This window comes from Ovis aries, chromosome 20 (assembly GCF_016772045.2).
Source record: "Ovis aries strain OAR_USU_Benz2616 breed Rambouillet chromosome 20, ARS-UI_Ramb_v3.0, whole genome shotgun sequence".
NCBI classification, from domain to species: Eukaryota; Metazoa; Chordata; class Mammalia; order Artiodactyla; family Bovidae; genus Ovis; species Ovis aries.
In genome coordinates, this window is record NC_056073.1 from 18,897,640 (window position 1) to 18,919,813 (window position 22,174).

The 22,174-nt window shown below is 48.7% G+C and overlaps 1 protein-coding gene and 1 long non-coding RNA gene across 5 annotated transcripts in view; both read left to right on the plus strand.

The window, feature by feature from the left end:
• The window catches only part of RUNX2 (RUNX family transcription factor 2), a 344,141-nt gene extending 331,336 nt beyond the window's left edge, over window positions 1-12,805 (plus strand). For all 4 annotated transcript variants that reach the window (XM_042237136.2, XM_042237138.2, XM_042237137.2 and 1 more), the window contains one exon: window positions 11,552-12,805. In XM_042237136.2, coding sequence (XP_042093070.1) covers window positions 11,552-12,129 — 578 coding nt within the window. In that variant the 3' untranslated portion in view covers window positions 12,130-12,805. The remainder of the gene's footprint in view (window positions 1-11,551) is intronic.
• A 3,934-nt stretch (window positions 12,806-16,739) lies between these two features.
• The window catches only part of LOC132658283 (uncharacterized), a 67,237-nt gene continuing 61,802 nt past the window's right edge, over window positions 16,740-22,174 (plus strand). The window contains exon 1 of the long non-coding RNA XR_009597692.1: window positions 16,740-16,950. This is a non-coding gene — a long non-coding RNA (uncharacterized LOC132658283). The remainder of the gene's footprint in view (window positions 16,951-22,174) is intronic.

Genomic DNA, 22,174 nt, shown 5'->3' on the forward strand with positions numbered 1-22,174 from the left:
ACAAGGCTGGCTGCCAGAGTAATCTTTTAAAAACGCAAATCAAATCAATCACTCTCCTACTTAAAACCCTTCAGTGGCTTCCCTTTGCTCAAATTCAAATTCCTTAGCCTTCAGACAAGCCCCTCATTCCTTGTTGCCTTGTAAAGTCATTTCCTGCAAATCTCCCAACTCTGAGTACCCTATGCTTCTGCTATGTCAAATTGTCTTTCAGGCCACAATCCTCAAGCCTCATATTAATTTGACTCCCTCCATGTGGAATGACTCCCCGGCTATAAGTGGGACAGTGAGAGCGTCTTGTGGACAGGATGTCCATGCATGCATGCTTGTGTCCAACTCTTTGTGACCCTGTGGACTGCAGCCCACCAGGATCTTCTGTCCATGGGATTCTTTTAATGCTGAATACTGGCAAGAATACTGGAGTGGGTTGTCATGCCCTCCACCAAGTGTTGGGGGATGGGGATAGTCCTTTCCACCGGGGATTCCAGAAAAGGTCTCTGGAGAAGGTGACTTTAAGTGAAGACTGAAGGAGGTAATGGAATGAACCATGTTGATTTTTGAATGGGGAGCATGGCAGGCAGGACAGCAAGTGCAAAGGCCCTGAGCTTGGAACATGCCTGATACCTTCAAGGAATTATCGCACCAGAGTGAACAAGGAAGGGGTGGGGTGGCTAGTAGCCTGGCTGAGAACCTTGAGGCTCTTGGACTGAAACGATTCTCACCTCTTTTTGGTGGCCAGTGGTGCTAGTGAGAAACGGGGACCCCAAGGAGCCAGCAGCTTGGCTGTGAAGTGCTTGGAGGAATGATATAACGTTGTTTATGAAAGCACAATGAGTCTAAGAGTGGATCTAAATGTGTCAGACTCCAGACTTTACTTTCTTAGAACCTATGTCCATGGTCTCAACAAAGCTACTTTAGAACTTTTCACCATGGTGATTGAAAATGGAGTGGTCTGTGATGCACCAATGTTTATGTCCAGGTCTGCAGAAAGGGTCTTCATCCTTAGGGGACTTTTGGGGGTATTGAACCTACATTGAACATTGATCTGTAATGTTCTCAACAATAATTTATGTCCTTCTCATTACGCTTTTACAAACAGCCCCAGAAAGGTCATCCATCAAGCGCTTGGATAAAACTGTGAATTAGGATGTTACGACGTTTTTCTTTTTTTTATTATTGTGGTAAAATATATAGAGGGTACATTTACCATGTTGCCCATTTCGAAGCGCACAGTTCTATGGCATTAAATACCTTTGCTGTTAGGTAACACTCACCATTATGCATCTCTGGAACATTCTCATCCTCCCCAGCTGAAAGTCTACAGCTGTTAAACACTAACTGGCTACTCCCCTCTCCTCCTACCCTGGGGCAACACCCTCCTCCTCTGCCTCTATGAACCTGACTACCCCAAGACCCTCAGCCAACAGAAATCATCTAATATTTTCTGTATCAGCTTTTGTTAATGGCTTATTTCACTCAGCATGATGTCTCAAGGTTTACCCACAAGTGCGTATCAAAATTTCTTTCTTTTTTAAGATTGAGTAAAATGGTCCATTATGCTGCCTAGGTGGCTTATTGGTAAAGAATCTGCCTGCAATGCAAAAGATGTGGGTTTGATCCATGGGTCAGGAAAATCCCCTGGAGAAGGAAATGGCAACCCACTCCAGTATTCTTCCCTAGGGAAGCCCATGGACAGAGGAGCTTGGCGGGCTACAGTCCATGGGGTCACAAAGAGTCGGACATGACCAAGCATGAGCATGAGTATTTCGTTATGCAGAGATCACATTTGGTTTACCCATCCATCCTTGGACACATGGGCTCTTCTACATTTTCAGTTCAGTTCAGTTCAGTTGCTCAGTCATGTCCGACTCTGCAACCCCATGAACCGCAGCACAACAGGCCTCCCTGTCCCTCACCAACTCCCAGAGTCCACCCAAACCCATGTCCATTGAGTTGGTGATGACATCCAATCATCTCAACCTCTGCTGTCCCCTTCTCCTCCTGCCTTCAATCTTTCCCAGCATCAGGGTCTTTTCAAATGAGTCAGCTCTTTGCATCAGGTGGCCAAAGTATTGGAGTTTCAGCTTCAACATCAGTCCTTCCAATGAACACCCAGGACTGATCTTCTTTAGGATGGACTGGTTGGATCTCCTTGCAGTCCAAGGGACTCTCCAGAGTCTCCTCCAACACCACAGTTCAAAAGCATCAATTCAGTGTTCAGCTTTCTTTATAGTCCAGCTCTCACATCTATACATGATCACTGGAAAAACCATAGCCTTGACTAGATGGACCTTTGTTGACAAAGTAATGTCTGTTTTTCAATATGCTATCTAGGTTGGTCATAACTTTGCTTCCAAGGAGTAAGAGTCTTTTAATTTCATGGCTGCAATCACCATCTGCAGTGATTTTGGAGCCCAGAAAAATGCAGTCAGCCACCGTTTCCACTGTTTCCCCATCTATTTGCCATGAAGTGATGGGACTTGATGTCATGATCTTTGTTTTCTGAATGTTGAGCTTTAAGCCAACTTTCCCACTCTCCTGTTTCACTTTCATCGAGAGGCTTTTAGTTCCTCTTCACTTTCTGCCATGAGGTTGGTGTCATCTGCATATCTGAGGTTATTGATATTTCTCCCGGCAATCTTGATTCCAGCTTGTGCTTCTTCCAGCCCAGCGTTTCTCATGATGTACTCGGCATATAAGTTCAATAAGCAGGGTAACAATACACAGCCTTGACGCACTCCGTTTCCTATTTGGAGCCAGTCTGCTGTTCCATGCTCTACATTCGGCCACTGAGAATAACGCTGTCATGAACGTGGGCAGATAGACACCTCTGTCACTTCTTCCCCCCTCCCCCTCTTTAAAGGTAGTCTTTGGGCAGGAGCACCTTTTGGCTGGTCAGATCAGTCTCTGCCTGCCCTTCTGCCTTCCCAACTACTTTTTTACTAAGGTGATCGATGGTGAACACCTCTTCTCATTAGCCCAGCCTTCTGCCATTAGGAAATTAGAGTCTGGATAATTCACCTGGAAGTAAAGGGCGATGACTTTTCTCATGTCACCCTTGGGGAGTCACTCATGTTCCTGGAGACAGAGACCAAAGATCTCCCCTGAGCTGGGCCTTCTGATCCTCAGAGGGTGGCCCCATCCTCAGAGGCCCGCACTCCAGTGGGTGGGCAGTGTTCTCCTGGGAGAGTTTGCAAGTGCATCCTGGTCAGGGCTACTGGGCATCTCTTCAGAGGTCCTGGCCCATTGGCAGTAGCAGAGCCTGGATGAAGCTATGCTATGGCTTCAGAGGCCTCAGGCCAGCCGGTTCTACTCAGCAGCTCTAGCTATACTGCTGCTCTCCAATAGCTGGCCTAAACAGTATTTCCAAATGAACACAAAATATGCAAATTAAAAAAGAAATCTGCATAAAGAAAGTTCACATACTTTCAAAATGGAGAAGGCCCTGATATGAGCGAGAATGGAATCAACATGATGGTACGGGAGTCAGACAGATACAGATCAAGTCTTGGCGGCTGTGGGCTTGGTCCAAACTACCCAAATTCTGTGAACCCCAGTTTCTCCATTTGCAAATGGCAAGAGGGTCACTGTCAGGGTTAAATAGGGAAACATATAAAAATTGCTTTTGTCAACTAACCCTAGCTGTGTATTAGTGTTATATTATAGAAGGGGTCCTTTGGGGGAGTTCTCTGGTGGTCCAGTGGTTAAAACTTCACCTTCCAAGGCAGGAAGTGCTGGTTCCATCCCTGGTTGGGGAGCTAAGATCCTACATGCCTCACGGCCAAAAAAAAAAAAAACCACAAAACATAATACAGAAGTGATATTGTAACAAATTGAATATCAAGACTTTACAAATGGAGACAGCAGGCATAGAGAACAGACTTGTAGACACAGTATGGTGAGGAGAAGGAGGGATGAATGAAACAGTGGCGTTGAAACATACAAATTACCATATGCAAAACAGATAGCCAGTGGGATTTGCTATATGGTAGAGGGAGCTCAAACTTGTGTTCTCCGACTACCTAGAGGAGGGGAATAGGGTGGGGGGTGGGAGACAGGTTCAAGAGGAGGGGACACATATATACCTACGGCTGATTCATGTTGATGTATGATAAAAATGAGCATGGTATTGTAAAGCAATTACCTTCCAATTAAGAGTAAATAAAAAAATAAATAATACATAAAAGTTAATAAGTCTTCCCTGGCGGCTCAGCTGGTAAAGAATCTGCCTGCAATGCAGGAGACCTAGGTTTGATCCCTGGGTTGGGAAGATCCCCTAGAGAAGGGAATGGCAACCCTCTCCAGTATTCTTGTCTGGAGAATTCCATGGACAGAGGAGCCTGGCGGCCTAAAGTCAGTGGGATCACAAAGAGTCGGACACAACTCAGCAACTAACACAGTTTTAAAATGTAGGGTGGCTGAACACCATCCCCACAGATCATGATCGAATCGGCTGAGGCATCGATAGGATTTACAAAGTTCCCTGAGTGATTTTAATAAGCAGTCAAGGTGGCAAATTATCAACCCAGAGTGTGGCCAACCTTGCACAAACGTAGGCTCTCCTCAGCCCCTGTCTCATCCTTACAACCCCATAAAGCACGTGCCCTCCTTCACATGTGATGACCGTGAGAAGGGTACTGAACGTAGTAAAGCCTCAGTCTCCTCCACAGAAAAATGGGATAGAGAGCAGAATCCAACTCGTAATATTCCGCGGAGACTAGAAGAGAGAACTCAGCACATGGCTTGAAGATAGTGTGCACTCTGTCAATGCCAGCTCTTACTGGGGGCACAGTTAGTGTCAAGTCAGCAATCCCACGGTCTGCACTGCAACTGGCCCTTCTCACCCCCTCCAGAGACACCAGCCCTGCTATCCCCTGCCCAGCTGCCCCGCTCCAGCTCTCTTGCTGAGCCACGTTCCTGGGAGATGCCTGGTGAGAACTTGAGATCACACTGAGTCAGAGGTATTTGTAGGCGTGACTCACCAGGTCTTAAAACCAGAAGATTGCCCTGTGGGCCTCATGACGTTTCTGGAAAATAAAAGGAGTGAATATTATTGGGTTGAGTTCATCAGACACTCACCCTCCCTTTTGTGTGCTGGGGTTTCTGAAAGCAGCAGGCAGCGGCCCAGCCAAGTCTGAACCATCAAAGGCCAGGGCCCGACTGCAGTGCTGAGAGATGTTGCTTCTCCTCCAGACAGGTTTCATCCTCTTCCCACGGACTTCTGCTTCCCTGGTTCCCCGCCCAAAGCTACCCCATTTCTCCTCCCTCCAGGCTCCTGAGAAAATGTTCCCACGGGCTGCCTCTACTGAGGTGTGTCAGAGCTGAGCTATGCTGCAGGGCTGGGTATGGATTGGGAAGGGGCCACCCAGACTCCAGAGAATAAGAAAGGGAAAGTTGCCTACAAGAGTCAGAATTTCTGGGGCCTGGCACTGAAGCACCAGCCAGGAGGGCACCCATTTCTCTGATGACCTTTTCACCACCTCCTGCATCCCTGCTGATAGTAAATCCTAAGGTTTCTGGGTCCCAGCTGCCTCTTGAATCTGTCTACTTCCTCGCATCTCTAGTAAAAACCACTGTCACTTTCTAATTTCTCTCCTGACTTGTGTCCCCAACTTCTATTCTATCTACTTCTTGCCCAACATAGCCAGGTGGACTTTTCAAAATACAAAACTGATCATCTCTCTTTCTTTCTCTCTCTCTCTCACATACACGTTTAAAACGTGTTTTCCATTCCTCATAGGATAATGATAAAACCCCTCAACAAGTTCAACAAGGCCATGTTTATCAGGATTTGGTTTGGCTGTCAGTGACAGAAAACCCAATTTAACAGAATTTGAATAGATAAGGTTTTATTTTCTCATTAAAACAGCTGCAGTTGAACTAACTAGGATTGACATAGCAGTTCCTCTTAATTATCAAGGATTCAGTCTTCTACTCTTTCATCCTTAGCATGTGATTTCTACCTCATGGTCCAAGGGGGCTGCTTGTGCACCAGCCATTGCAACCAAAACCTAGGCACAGGAACAAAGAATTGTACATAGCACTTCTACTGACATTTTTTCTGCCCAGAACTTAGTGACATGGCTAGAATTAGTTGGAAGAGAGGCTAGAAAATATAATTTTTATTCTAAATGGCCATGAACCAGCTGAAAAGAAGGAAGAAGAGAATAGATATTGAACAACACGGGCAGTGCTTATCATATACTATGTCTCCTGACACCTACTCTCCTGAGCTTCATCTCCCTTCACATTTCCTTCCCCTGGCTCTATCCACTCCCAGCACACTGGCTTTCTCTGGGAGTCCCACATACACTCCGTTCTGCCTCAGGCCCTTGATCATTCATCAACATTTCCCCCTCTTCCTACCTAACTACTCATCCTTCAGAACTCCATTCCAACAGCATTTCCTCAGGGAATCCTCCTCAATTGGGTCAAACTCTGTCTCTTATTTCAGATGCTTATAGCATGTAGACTGTATAGCTGTTGCAATTATATGCTTGTTTATGCAATTATTTGATTATTTTCTGCCCTCACAATGACATCAGGGTTTAGATCTGGCTTTGTACACCATGGAGCATTCTGCTCAGAATATTGTAGGTGCTTACTAAATATCTGTTGAATGGTATATTTATTGAATAAATATAGCTATTATCTTACATAAAAAAAAGAGGCTAGGACTCATGCAACAAAAAATTTTCCTGGGAAAATGGTGGAAAATGGCCAGAAGGGCCAGGGATACACAGTAGAGCCAGGGGAGAATTCTAAATGATGCATTTGAATCGAGTAAGATTTGGGGTTGGGGCTTCCCTGGTGGCTCAGATGGTAAAGAATCTACCTGAAATGCAGGAGACCGGGGTTTGATCTCTGGATTGGGAAGGTCCCCTGGAGAAGGGAATGGCTACCCACACCAGTATTCTTGCCTGGAGAAGTCCATGGACAGAGGAGCCTCGTGGGCTACAGTCCATGGGGTCTACAAAGAATAGGACATAACTGAGTGACTTATATTTTCAAGCTTTGGAGTGTGTTGCAGAGGAAACACTGACCTGGAGCTCAGGAGCCCTGGTTTCTGGTCTCAGCTCAGCCACCAATAGCTGGGCCACTGCCTGGAGCCAGTGAGAGTTGATCAGATGCTGGATACAGTTTGAAAGCAGAGCCTACAATCACTACTGGCATATTGGGTGTGGGGAGTAGAGGAAAGAGATGGGTGGTCCTGGGTGTTTGGCTAAACTAAGGGAAGGTCACTTACTGAGAGGGGGAAGGCAGCAAGAGGAACATGCTTTAGGGGATGATCAGAAGAGTTAATTTGCAAATGAATCATGGGTTCCAGTGGCCAGCTGAACATTTTGCCTTATCTGCAGGCTTCCCCCAGGGAAAGCCTATCCCTAGGCTGGTGGTCTAAGTGGTGGAGACAGGGAACGCCAAGTGGGTGTAAAAAAGATAGAAAAGATCTACTTTCAAGGTACATAGTTACCAGCCAAGAAACGATTCAGTCTGACTCAGCATTGATGGAACAGAAAGTACTCAGAAGACCTTGACTTACAGGCTTAGGAGGAATAAGTCCCTTTCTGCTAAAGGCCAGTGACGAGAGAAGGCATGTCCATGTGTGGTCATTGCAGAAAAGTTTGAAGTTTTAGTTAAAACAATGGTGAAAGGCTTTCTTCCTTAAGCAAGCTTCATGGTTCCCTCCCTAAGCCAGTGCTCACTGGTTCAAAGTTTTGCCAGAAAACCATCAAACTAACAGCAGGAGAGAGTTGCTCTTCCTTCCTCAGTGATGAATGCAAAGAAAGACAGGAAAACAACAGAATGGGAAAGACTAGAGATCTCTTCAAGAAAATGAGAGATACCAAAGGAACATTTCATGCAAAGATGGGCACAATAAAGGACAGAAATGGTATGGACCTAACAGAAGAAGAAGATATTAAGAAGAAGTGGCAAGAATACACAGAACTGTACAAAAAAGATCTTCATGACCCAGATAACCATGATGGTGTGATCACTCACCTAGAGCCAGATATCCTGGAATGTGAAGTTAAGTGGGCCTTAGGAAGCATCACTACAAACAAAGCTAGTGGAGGTGATAAAATTCAAGTTGACCTATATCAAATCCTGAAAGATGATGCTGTGAAAGTGCTGCACTCAATATGCCAGCAAATTTGGAAAACTCAGCAGTGGCCACAGGACTGGAAAAGGTCAGTTTTCATTCCAATCTCAAAGAAAGGCAATGCCAAAGAATATTCAAACTACCACACAATTGCACTCATCTCACACACTAGCAAAATAATGCTTAAAATTCTCCAAGCAAGGCTTCAACAATATATGTACCATGAACTTCCATATGTTCAAGCTGGATTTAGAAAAGGCAGAGGAACCAGAGATCAAATTGCCAATATCCATTTGATCATCGAAAAGCAAGAGAGTCCCAAAAAGACATCTATTTCTGCTTTATTGATTACGCCAAAGCCTTTGACTGTGTGGATCACAACAATCTATGGAGAATTCTGAAAGAGATGGGAATACCAGGCAACCTTATCTGCCTCCTGAGAAATATGTATGCAGGTCAGGAAGCAACAGTTAGAACTGGACATGGAAGAACAGACTGGTTCCAAATCGGGAAAGGAATATGTCAAAGCTGTATATAGTCACCCTGCTTGTTTAACTTATATGCAGAGTACATCATGCAAAATGTTGGGCTGGGTGAAAGTAAAAGCTGGAATCAAGATTGCCAGGAGAAAATCAGTAACCTCAGATATGCAGATGATACCACCCTTGTGGCAGAAAACAAAGACGTGAAGAGCCTCTGGATAAAAGTGAAAGAGGAGAGTGGAGTGAAAAAGTTGGCTTAAAACTCAACATTCAAAAAATGAAGATCATGGCATCTGGTCCCATCACTTCATGACAAATAGATGGGGAAACAATGGAAACAGTGAGAGACTTTATTTTTATTTTTATTTTTTGGTACCAAAATCACTGCAGATGGTGATTGCAGCCATGAGATTAAAACATGCTTGCTCCTTAGAAGAAAAGCTATGACTAACATAGACAGCATATTAAAAAGCAGAGACATTACTTTGCCAACAAAGGTCCATCTAGTCAAAGCTATGGTTTTTCCAGTAGTCATGTATGAAGTGTGAGAGTTGGACTATAAAGAAAGCTGAGCGCCAAAGAACGGATGCTTTTGAAGACCCTTGAGAGTCTGCAAGGAGATCAAACCAGTCAATCCTGAAGGAAATCAGTCTTGAATATTCATTGGAAGGACTGATGCTAAAGCTGAAACTCCAATACTTTGGCCACCTGATGTGAAGGACTGACTCATTGGAAAAGACCCGGATGCTGGGAAAGATTGAAGGAAGGAGAAGAACGGGATGATTGGGTGGTATCACCGACTCGATGGACATGAGTTTGAGCAAGCTCCAGGAGCTGATGATGGACAGGAAAGCCTTGCGTGCTGCGTCCATGGGGTCGCAAATAGTGAGACATGACTGAGTGATTGAACTGAACAGCAGGAGAGACCACCTCTCTTATTCCCCTGATAGCCAAATGAGGTCATCAGCATTATTCCTATCTTCATGATCATATAGGCTTCCAGGTTTCTCCTCTACCCCTGATGATTCTAATTTCTATGATTGTGAACCCTAAGCTTTATTGTCAACTTTGTATATTTGGTCTATACCTTTGCTATGCAAGGTGTGGTCCCCAGACCAGCAGCACCCATGTCTCCTGGGAGCTGGCTAGATGTGCAGAGTCTCAGGTCCCACCCCTGATCTGCCGAATCACAAACTGCCCTTTAACAACGTCCCAGGGAAGTGGTCCGCACATGAAAATTCAGGAAGCATGGTGCTAGATCATTCAGTGTGCTTGTCTCTATCTCATTTTACATGTGGAACTTCTATTTGATTAAATATAAAGGCCTCCTGCCTGCTGTAAGAGTTGGATGTATGAAGCTTATTAACATCTTTTGCAAGTAAAAGCAGAGCCAAGAGTTTGTAGGGCTTCACTTTGATCATTTTCAATTCACAGGAGGTAACATGCGCAGAAGTGTCTTGATTCTTGGTTTACAAAAGAAGATCATCACAGAGACTGGAGGAACTTAAGTTTCAGAGGAGGAGAGGCCGTTCTGTGATGGCCAGGAGCAGAGAGTACCCATGCAGCTTCCAGCAGAGGAATTTGCAGGCACATGCGTGTCTCTCCTCAACTGTGGTCCCCAAGGAGCCGTTGCTTCTCTGCTCCCATCCAACCAGATTCCCAACCACACAGACTGGACCTCGGACCATCTGGGGTCTATGAGTCCTGGAAGGACGTGGTTGGGCGCTGATGTCAGGATGAGGGAATAAGCTCTCACCAGATGATTAGCGCTGCTCTGAGTCTCTGCCAGACCCAGATCCCACATGAAGCAACAGCTCACCCATGACGGGCGGCGAGAGCACACATGTTCACAGGCAACGCAGAGCGTGTTTACTCACTGGCTCTGTCATCATATCACTCCCCCCCACCCGGCAAGATAACAGGCTGGGGTAATCAAAGTGAGGTCCACCTTGGAAAGCCTTGGAACCCCCTCAAGGGGTTCTCCTCAAGGGCAGGGCAGAAAGCTGGGTACCAGAGCTGCCAAGGAGGAGAGCCAAGAGTAGACACTCCAGCTGGAATTGGGGAGCAAGACCTGAGAGGCTTGGCTCCAGTAAAACTCAGAACTGTTTCCAGGGTGATCACTAGCCGTCTACCCAAAGGCAGGAAAGGGGTGGCTGAAACAGCTGAGCTAAGGTTGTTGGCATGGAGGTGGGTCCTTTGATCTGAGGTTGGTAAATCTTCTTGCCATACCCTGTCGCAAAGAGCTGCCACCCACTTTCTACCTGGGAATTCAGAGGATTAGGGGAGAACTAGCAATAAAAGACTTGTAGACCCTTTGCTTGCATCCCTCTGAACTGCGACCTGTGCTTCCAGCTGAAGACTTTTGAAGGCAAGTTGATCAGTCCTGGTAGGGACCTGGGGGCGGTGGGGAGTCACTGGGCCCACCTTCCCTGTAGAAATGAGGAAATAAAACCAAGTTCTCCAGGGCAATGGGCCTGGCCCATGGTTCCATGGCATTTTCAGGCAGAGTGGGAACCAGCAGTAAGATCTAGCTCCTGGCCCCAAACTCTCAGTTCCCCCTTGAGAGCTTGGCTTGGTTGGGACAGTGGGCCAAGCCCTCTGCTTAACACACATCCTCTGAGGAGAGTGAGGAGGGGGCCCTCCTTTTACAGCCTTGACCTATTGTCCCTGGCAAGACTGTCGCCTCCCACCCCTGCCTGGAGCTCCCTCTTGACTTCCCAGCAGTTCAAGGTCTAGACCTCAGCGGGGGAGAGCCTTACTCACCAAGATGCTTGCTGGACTCCATGGTCTCCCCTGCCTCCAGCTTCTTGTGTACCCGAAACCCACTCTTCCTTACTCCATCCTAGATCTGGGGGTTAGGAAATACGTTTCCACCTTCTAACCCAGCTCTTTTATCCCTAGCATGGCGCTGGGCATACAGTTGACAGTCAATAAAAGCCCCAGTGACCCTTTCTCGTTTCTTCCTTGCCAGATTCAGAGCCCAGCACCTTGGACTCCCAGTCTTCGACCACCCTGTTCCTCTCCTCCGAGGAGCCAGGCCCCTCCACCGCTGCACTGCCGTCCCCCTCGTCGTCCTGCGAGCCCTCGGCGTTCTCCCCGGGGCCCCCGGCGCTGCCCCACCTGCTGCCTTCGCTGCCCACCGCGCCCGCGCCCTCGGCCTCGGGTTCTGGCGCCCCTAGGCGCGCGGGCCTCTACTCGGTGGTTGCCTCGTCCCCGGAGGCAGCCTCGCGCCTCCTGGACTGGCTCCCCGGCGGCCCCTCAGCCACCCCTCCCGGCACCCGCGGGGATGAGCGAGACCGGCCGGGGCCCCGCGCCGCGCGCCCTGGCGCAGCTGGCAGGGAGGAGGGCGCTGAGGACCTGGGCGCCTCCCCACAGCCCTGCGCCCGGCCTGCTACCTCCACCAGTTTGGAAGCCAATGTTGGGGACATCCTGGTGGAGCTGAGGACAATGAACGGTCACCTGGACGTCATCGCGAGGGCCCTCACCAAACTGGCCTCGTCCCTGGGGCCGCAGCCGCAGACCCCGCCGGATGCCCCAGATGCCAAGTGATGGGGCCGCCCTGCGACTGTGCATCAGAGCTCTGCAGTAAAGGGATCCTGAATGCACCAGGCATCCCTGCTGGAGTCACCTTTGAGCCCAGCAAACCCAGCAGAGGACAGAATTACTCTGCTCAACCTGCCTATGGGAAGGCATGGACCTCCCCTGGCATTTCAACCTGAAATGATGGTGCTTCTCACACTTTCCGCCTTGTGAGGCTTTCTCTCATGCCCACCTGGGTCCTCGGAGCTCTCCTGGCCCTTCAAATGTCCTTTTCTTGTTTTGGTAAAGGCTTTGAGCTCCTGGCAGGACAAGTGCCCTAAGACAGTGGTGGGATCCTGGGAAAGGCTCAGAGAACCATCCCGTCCCATCCCCATTGGTGGCTTCTGAGAATCGTGGAAGGAAGGCAGGTGCACAGCACATTACCTAAGCAGCAGCTCGAGGGCAGATCCAGTGTTCTTTTTTTGAGTTGCTGATGCTGTATCTGATCTCTTGTGATTTTTTCACCTTTTAAAAAAAAATTATTTTGGGAGAAATAAGTTTACTTTTTTCTCATAATAACCACATTTTGAGAGGTTTGGAAAACAGAGAAGTGAGGAAAATCTGATGTATTTGGAGAAGGGGGGTATTTAAGTCTTTCTTATGAATAAGAAAGTATTTTGTATAATAAACAAGATTTTTGTATGTACTCTCTGGGTGTTGGCTTTTCTGTGCCATGTTTCTGCCTTTCCCTGCTCTTTCTGTTCTCAGTTACCTGTACCAGCCCTCCTTTACTCCTTGGGGCTTATTTCCACTTTTCTCACACTTGTAAGAACAAGCTTTTAAAGGTTCTCGTGATTCTTTTCTGAAACTCCCAGACCTCCCTACATTTGGTAAATCCACCCATTTGCTTTGGAATTGGAGCAGAAACTGAGTCACTGGCCATCAGGGAGGAAGCCAGCATCCTTGGCCTCTCCCCCTAGATGCCCATAACACCACCTGCGCCAGTTGTGACGAACAAACATCTCTCCAGACTTTGCCAGTGTGCCCTGGTGGAGACCTGGCTGGAATTTCAGCAATCTGGAGGAACCTGTGCCCTCCAGGATCTGACTTCCCATAAGGAGGAGGGCTCTTCTCGCCTTCCTGCTTGGATTAGAATTTTAATGAAGTGCGCTCATCTGCCAGAAGCAAATTGACTGCTCTTTTCCCAGAAACAAACCAGGTATTGGAAACCACACTGCACAGAGCAAAACTCCATCCCAAGCGTTTGTAGGGCTCACAACTGGTGAGCTGCCTGGTGTCTGCCGTTTCTGGCACCCCCAGAGCCTCTCAGACTTGTGTGTGGAGAGCTTACAAGGCAGGTTCTGCTTTGGTAGCTCCGAGGTGGGGCCTGAGACTCAGCATTTCTAATCAGCACCTGGGGATGCTGATGCTGCTTGCCAGAAGACACGCTTTGCGCAGTTATGAATAGGGGGTGTCTAATCTGGGGTTCCTGCTGGTTCCATCACCACTAGTCCCCAGAAACTGCTGTTTGTCTTTGTCCCTGCAGGGACCTGGATTCCTAAACCAACTTTCAAAGCAGCTCTTTGAGGGGACTTCTCTATTTGAAAGCAAGCGTGTATTAGGTCTAACCACCCAGTTCTAAAAAAGTTTCAGTGGAGTTTAAATCGATTCAACAAGCATTTATTGGGTGTCTACAATGCCGGTGCCCCGGGGCAACCAAGGATGAATAGAATAAGGGCCCTGCCCTTCAGGGGCTCCCAGTCCACCATCCTGCATGGAGAGGGATTATCAGTTCCAGTGTGGAAGCAGCTTACAGGGGCTCTGGAATCAGCAGGGAGGGTGAGCATGATGGTCAGGAGGCTGGGCTTCTGGACGTTTGATGTTGGTAGACTTATTTAATCCCTCCAAGCCTCAGTCTCCGGATCTGTGTCAAACGGTGATGATGACATCTACCAATCAGAATCAGACACAGACGTGACGGCAGCTTTGCAGCCCCCAAAGTGCTGTCCAAATGCCATTTTAGGTCAGTGGGCATCGTTACGTCCTCTCTCCTGGGTCTTGTATCAGGAAGGCGGGTAGAGTGAGAATCACACATTGAGGTCTGAGTCCCTCTGGCTCTGAGGGACTAACCCCCACACCACCTTCATTTTTTCAGGAAGAGAATTCCTGACTCAAAGGGTCCAGTCTGTTCTACTCTTTAGCTGAAGAAACGGCTAAACTGGAATGCCAGCATCACACCTGGGAGCATCACCTTCTGGTCTTTACTCATATGAACAGTCTTTTCATTTTAACTGAATTCTTTTGCATGAGATTAGAAACAACAGCAACAAAATAAACCTTTCCAAAATGAAGAGGGGCTGACGTATAAATCCTAAATTGGATAAATTTAGATATAGTGGCTGAATCATTTGATCAGAATCCCCACATATATGATTGAGGCTATCAGAAGAAGAAGCTGGCATAACACTGATCCCATCGAGTCACACTAGAGAAGTCTGAGCTCCCATTTGGGGTGAGTGGGGCTTTAGAAACTGAAAAAGTCCTTAGATCCCTGAGTTCCCTAGAGTAAGAGCTGTAGGGTTTTGGGAAATGGGGCTGAAGAGGGTTAGAAGAGCAGGATAGCCTTCATCTTGCAGAAAATATAACCAAGGAAATTTGATAGTTTCTGGGACAGAGGCACGGGGAGGGGAATGGAGTTGAGTTCAAACAAAATATCAATTTGAAGGAGCTGAGCAGAAAAGAGGAAATCTAGTTTTGTAGATTCTGGATTGAACATCCCCTCTGGAGAGCACGAACTTGCCCTGATACCTGCTTTTCCCCAGGTGTAGGGTGTTGCACAGGTGGGGACAGCCTGAGACAAGCACACGACGGTTCAAGGTGGCAAGCTGAAGGCAAGCATAAAACCTATGGCAGAGGAGAGCAGGGTGAAGCCGAGGAAGGATCTGCCAGCAGTTACCAGGCTCATCTGTTTAAGATAGTGAGGGACCTGTTCCTGGAGGCATTCAAGCAGAGCCCAGATGGGGAACTGGTGGTGCATCAGCAGAAGGGATTCTCCACTGGGTGGAGCAGGGATCTAAGGACTCTAACTTTGGGGTAATCCTCGGTTCTTCCCTATCTCTCATGCTTACATCCAATCCAAGACCATGTCACCTCAGTTCTACCTTCTAGAGAGCTCCGTTATCCAGCCACTTCTCACCACCTCTACTGCTACTACCTGGTACAAACCACACTGTCCCTTCTCACCTAAGTTACTGCAATTGCCTCCTAAATAGGTTCCCTTCTCCTTCCCGTCTCTTACAGAGCAGCCAGAATGGTCTTTCAAAAATATTTCTGACCAGGTTATTCCTCCGCACAAGATTCTCGGTGGCTTTCATCTCAGAGGAAGAGCCAAAGTTTTACATAATCTGATCTCCTGTTACCTGCCCGATCTCATCTCTTATGATGCTCCTCCACTCAGGTCACCCAGGCCTCCTTGCTGCTCCTCCCATGCACTGGGCACACGTCTACCTCAGGGCCTTTGCACTGCCTATTTTTTCAGCCTGGACCACATATATCACATGGCTTGCTCCCTCACCTCCTTCAGGTTTTTGCTCAAACAGCATTATCCTTTTAAAAGTAACCTTCTCCTAACCTTAAGCCTCTGATCTGCAGATGCATTTCTTTTCCTCCTTTCTCGCTTCACATCAATTTCCACCCCACCCGCTCTAGGTCTCCCTTTATTTATTGTCCTTAGAATGTCAGCAGAGAAGAAATCTGTTGTCTGTTTTGTTCACTGCTGTCTTCCCAGCATACTGCCTTTTAAACAACAAAAAAAGCGTGCTGTAAAAGGGACCCATCAATTGTAACAATTCAGACAACACAGAGGAGAACAAAGAAGAATATAAAACTCACCCCAAATTCCAGCCCCAAGAGACAACTGCTGTCAGTCTTCTGGCAACTACCATATGAAACATCTGTGCTTCAACAGAAACACATCCATGTGCGTCCAGCTCTGCAGATCATAGCATGTCTGCTGTGTGTAGTCTGCTGTTTTGCTTGTTAACTTGATAATAGATGATGAAAATCTCTCTATTTAAAAAAATAGACATTGTATATGAAGCAAGATTTACTTAGTCCATCTTCTATTTCAGCTTCAAGATTCTCACAGCCACAAGCAGTCCTGTAGTGACCATGTCTGGGATACACGTGTTGGCTTTTCTGTGACTGTGTTGTTCCTGTCAATTCCTAGAGCTGTGATTGCAGGGTCAAAGGCTCCTACTTCTTGTTTTAGATTGTTGCTGCCAAATGCAGGAGATGCAGATTTGATCCCTGGATCGGGAAGATCCCCTGGAGAAGGAAATCGCAACTCTCTCCAGTATACTTGCCTGAAAAAATCCTATGTACAGAGGAGCCTGGTGGTCTACAGTCTGTGGGGTTGAAAGAGTTGGACACAACTTAGCAACTAAACAAGTAGCTTCCCCAAGATTCCCAAAGGGGAAGTGAGTGGATGGTGGGTGGAACTCAGGGCCTTAGGGTGGTTCCATTCAGGATGCTGGAAAAGGGGGAAATAGAAACAAGTCTGCCTTCTGGATGTTGAACTTTCAAGTCAGCAGATGGGGGAGCAAACAGAGGTGCGTCACCACCCTGGAGGTGTGAATCTTGAATGGTCACTCAAATGGTGCATTAGTCCGGGTGTGGTCAGGAGATGGAAACCGCCTGGGTTCTGCACGCAAAGGGGACTTATTCAGGAACCGGAAGCAAGGGTGTTGGAAGGCTGGAGGAGTGTAGAGGGGAAGCTGCTGCTGCTGCTAAGTTGCTTCAGTCATGTCTGACTCTGTGCGACCCCATAGACGGCACCCACCAGGCTGGAAGGTAGGTCCCCAAAGACGAGTGATTGCAGGCAAGTGAGTGCTACCAGCCTTGGGCTGGAGATGCCAAGGGGACCCAGGATCCTGAATCAGTGTGATGCTGCGGGCCTGGCTACAGAGCTGAGCTGCTTCAGCAGGAACCCAGGAGCCACCCTGCCAGGCTGTGGCCCTTGCCACAGTCACCCTCGGCTGTCACTAGGGCTGTTGCCGCTGCCTGTCAGCCTCCTCCCCTCCGAACAAGAACCACAGGGAGGAAGGGAGAGAGTTGCTTCTTCCCGCCTCCCACCTTCCCTGCCAGCACCTCCTCTTCTGGGAACCTAGAGGGAAGCCCTTTGGAGGAAGTCTAGGAGATGCAGGGTGTGGGGCCTCAGCCCTTAGGATGCAGAACAGAGCAAAGGAGAGCAGGAACGTGACTGACAACAAGCAAGCCAGTGACGGTCTCAGCAGGGACTCGAGAGCTCAGTCGTGCCTGACTCTCTGCGACCCCTTGTACTGTAGCCCTCCAGGCTCCTCTGCTCATGGGATTTCCCAGGCAAGAATACTGGAGTGGGTTTCCATGCCCTCCTCCAGGGGATCTTCCTAAGCCGGGGACAGAACCTGAGTCTTCCGCTTTGCAGGCAGATTCTTTACTGCTGAACAACTGGGGAAGCTCTGGTGGGCTGTTAGTTTCTGGATAATCATAGGTTAACCAGTGTTCATTGCCACTCTAGAGCAGGAAGTCAGCCCTGAGCCATCTTCCCTTATCTATAAGACATCTGCATGATCATTGATTGGGGTCCTAGCAGGTGCCTGGCCCTGCTATGTGCAGGACTGCATTTATGTCTCACAGCATGTGTAAGCAAGTTGGGAGCTAGGGCCTATCATGTCCATTTCATTGATGAGGAAATTGAGGCACAAAGAGGTTATGTGACTTGCTTATGGTCTCACAGCTGGTAACCAACAGGGCCTGGATCTGTCTATCTCCAAGGCCCTGGCTGTGCCCGCACGCTGCTGCCTCTTACACTGCTGCTGCTGCTGCTAAGTTGCTTCAGTCGTGTCCGACTCTATGCGACCCCATAGACAGCAGCCCATCAGGCTCCCCCATCCCTGGGATCCTCCAGGCAAGAACACTGGAGTGGGTTGCCATTTCCTTCTCCAATGCATGAAAGTGAAAAGTGAAAGTGAAGTCGCTCAGTCATGTCTGACTCTTTGTGACTCCAGGGACTGCAGCCTATGAGTCTCTTCCATCCATGGGATTTTCCAGGCAAGAGTAGTGGAGTGGGGTGCCATCACCTTCTCCGCCTCTTACATTAGACTTCCCCTTTTCAGAAGTAGGTCAAAGATCCAGGACCAATGAACACCCTTTGGCTGATGATTCTTCCCCAGGATGGCAACAATATTGCTCTCTGGAAGTAACAGGTCCCTGAAAAATATCACAAAATGTTGGAAAATTGGAACAATAAATCATAAAACAAAAGGGGACTCCCCACCACTAACCCCCGCTGCCCAATGATGTTGTGTGCAGGGGGACTGGAGGATGAGACAAGGTACAGGAAGGAGTGGAGGAGGTGAGTTCGGGAGGGCTGAGCCCGCTCCGTAGTCCTGAAATTCGAGTAACCTTCGGGTCCTTTAAGGTCAGCATCACTGGCCACATCACATGAACAGGGAGACTCAGCCATAATTGTGTTCTGTTTCCCTCACTCCTTACCCCCTCGGGCTACCTGGCTTCCAACAACCGTCTCTGCTTGGAGAACCAGAAATCGGGAGGATTTCTGCAGGTCTCAAGGCACCTGCACTAGAATCCTGTGTCCCGGGGGCAATTGCTAAGCCTCCTGCAGAGTAGGGCTTCCCTGGTAGCTCAGGTGGTAAAGAATCCGCCTAAGGACCGCCGCAAATGACAAGCAGGCTGACTAACCTTGGCTTTCATACATGAGGCTGGCCAGGTACCTGGCAGCTCAAAAACCATTTCCATAAAACAAATATGCAAAGCCTCTGATGGGGGGCCACCAGGGCATCACCCAAGGTTCCCGGCTCAGCTTCTTCCTCCAAAGTGCACCAAGGGCTATGTCTCTTGCCCACACGCTCTCCGGAGGGCACTGACTCTCCAGCCTGGCCATCTCTTCCTGGTCCCCTCGGTGCCCGGCAGCATTCGGGCAAGGAGTTGATGCTCAGAAATCTTGATGGAGGGAGCAGTCCCCGGGCGTCCAGCTTGGCAGCGGTGGGCACCACCTCCTGCCACCTGAGGGTTGCCCGGGGCCGCCTGGATGGAGATGAAGACCTGTCGGCTGGCCAGTCTGGTGCTGGCCCGGGAGGGAAGGTCATGACGACCTGCCTCCGCTGCAGCTTCCAGGCCTCGCCTTTGCTTGTTTTCTGGGAGCCTCGGTGTCTGCCCACAATGGCATGGCTCCTTCAGCTGCCCGGATTCTTGGCGCGGTGTGCGGGCCGCATGGCTTGTTTCCGTGGTGAGCATGGCAGGGAAGGCTGGCGCTTGGGGCTCAGCATTCCTTCAGGGTTTCCCAGAGCAGGGCTACTGCCTGGGGGATGGGGAGGGGTTCTGCTCCCAAAGCGGGATATTCCGATGGTGGGGGGCGGTGATCACCTCAAGTCACCTCCGACCTCGTTGTGCTTTGTGCTGGCGTGAACAGATCCAGCAAATTTTATCCAGTCCTTTCTCTTGCCTCCCACTTGGTTTCCAAAAATGTTTGAGATGGCCAAATGGAATCGCGCATCCAGGAATGAGATTGGATGACATCCGACCTGACCCCTGTCACTTTGCAGATAGTATAGGAAGGATCGTAAATGTGGAGTGGCTTGCTCAGGGGTGCCAGGCGGATGTCCTCTGCACCCTGTGTTCTCTCAGCTGGCACTCTTCCTGGCTCCCCGGAGTGAATCTTTCCATTGCTATATGAGCCGCTGGCCTGCCTCCTCCAGCGCAGAGGGGGCACTCGTATGCTCAGCACACACATGTACACACATGGAAGAGGCATCAACATTTTAAGATGAAAAGGACATTTTTCAGTTTTCTAAACCAGGGATCAGGCAATCCTGGCTTGTAACTTTGTTCTTATTTAGCTTGCTAACTGAGAGTGATTTTTAACATTTTGCATTTACATTCGAATCCTGATAAAAGAATAGATGACAGAGACTGTATGTGGCCTGCAAAGCCAAGAATATTTACTCTCTGACTGCAGAAAAATTAAAAAGGTCTGCTGATTGCTGGTCTGGACAATTCATTTGACTGTTCATCCAGGGATGGTAAACGATCTTCCCAGGATGCTAAAAATCCTCTTTATAGATCGATCTGGTCATCTTTACAGGGCTTGGACTCTGAAATTTAGAATTTGCAGCTTCTCCCTTCATCCCCCGGAGAAGGCAATGGGACCCCACTCCAGTACTCTTGCCTGGAAAATCCCATGGACGGAGGAGCCTGGTGGGCTTCATCCCCAGAGGTTTGTGTCTTTGCTGAGTGGTGTCTTGCTGTTGCTAGATTTTCTCTTCTGAGGGTAAACCATGAGGTGACCCCCTTGTCTGGAAGACTTCCGACAGGGAAATAGGGGGTCAAGGCTGGCAAGACATTGACTGTTGGTACCCACCGTGGGGCTGCTGCCTGGAGGTAGCTTGAGAGTGATGAGCTGGGGATGACCCGGAGGTGGGGGCTGGGAACAGAAAACTGCCCAGAGAGTGGCAAGAAAAATTTCTTTCCCATCAAAGGGAAACACAGAGATGCATGCTCTGTGAGTCTATTTCCTCTTCACCACGGCAGGAAGGCTACTCCACGAGTTCCTGTCTCTCCAGGTTGCTCATTTCTTTATAGTCACTGAACCAGAATAACCACAAGTCGAACCGGAAGCCCACGATAACCCGATGAACTTTTCGTGGCCTTGGCCGGGCGTCTCTGTGTGCACATTCAAATCCTGCCCTGGCCTCTCTCTGCAGCTGTGAGATCTCCAGCCAGCACCCAGCGGTGTCTGCAGCTCCAGCCTCGGGCTAGTAACTTCCACAGTCAGAGAAAGAAAGAGGGTGGGAGGGGGAAAGTGACAGGCAGTCGGAACCAGGAACGTTCCCAACTGTCGGAGCCGCTCACAGTCGTTAAAGATTTATGGGCAGGCAGTTTGGAGTTTAAATATAAGATGACACCAGAAGCCTTTAATGTACAGGGGAGCTTTAAGCATGATCTGGGAGCAGAAAATGGTCTGTGAACTCCCCTCTCCGAGATCTTAGAAGTTCTGTTCTATTGACTCCAGGCAGGGCTGCAGCCCCAGTGCACTTCACGGGCTCATAAATATAACATTATTGGACCAAAAAAAACCAATCCTTCTCCAACTGATTAGGCCCAGATTGGTCAACTCATAAATCAAGGCTGAATAAGAACTATAAAGTTGTGAATCAACGTGTCCCAGATCTCCAAACTGGAATGAAAAAGTTGGAATGAAATAGCTGGAGTCCTTCCAAGATCCTTCTTTTCATCCTTTCCTCCCACCAGCTCCGTATCTTAGAACCTTAATTTTAAAAGGCCTTTTTTTTTTTTTTTTTTTTTGGCTTCTTGGGCTGCCTGCGGACAGCTTTTCAGAGCAGGAAATTCAGTCTAGAAGGGAGGCTGGGGGAACAGAGGCTGTCCTGTTGTGTTTCCGGTCAAGACTGATCTGAAGTTCCGCGGTGTCTCCCTGGCTGGGGTCTCCATGGCCTGAAGGCAGGAAGAGAGCAAGCCGCCCCCCAAGTCACTGGCACACAGTGGGTGATCAGGTCATGTTTGGGTAATGACTGGGTGTTTAGCTCTAATTCCTTGAAGGGCTCTGAGCCCCTACATTGCATTACTAGAGGTAATGATCCATTCTCCTCTTAGAACTGCACGTCAGGTTCAGAAATGCCATCTGACTATCCCTGTGGGACAGGGTCACCCTTTTGGATCTGGGAGCAAAAGCTGTATGCTATGAAGGCTGCCCCCACACATGCAGAGAGAATCGCATCACAGTTCCTCTGAGTTCTAATGCAAAGTTTGTTTTTCAAAACTCCCTTCTCCAAAACCTGCTCTCATGATACCTTCCTGCCCCCCAGTTTGATGGCCCCAGTTGGGGGCACCATGCACATCCTTCTGCCCTCCTAAGGCCATATTGTTAGTGGTCTACTCTCCCTTGCTGAGGTTGCTTACTCTGCTCCAGTCACACCAATGTCCAATGAGCGTGCTGTCCTCTCCCTGCTGGGGAGGACACGCGCATGGTGCCATACACATCCCTTGAGTGATGGCCTCC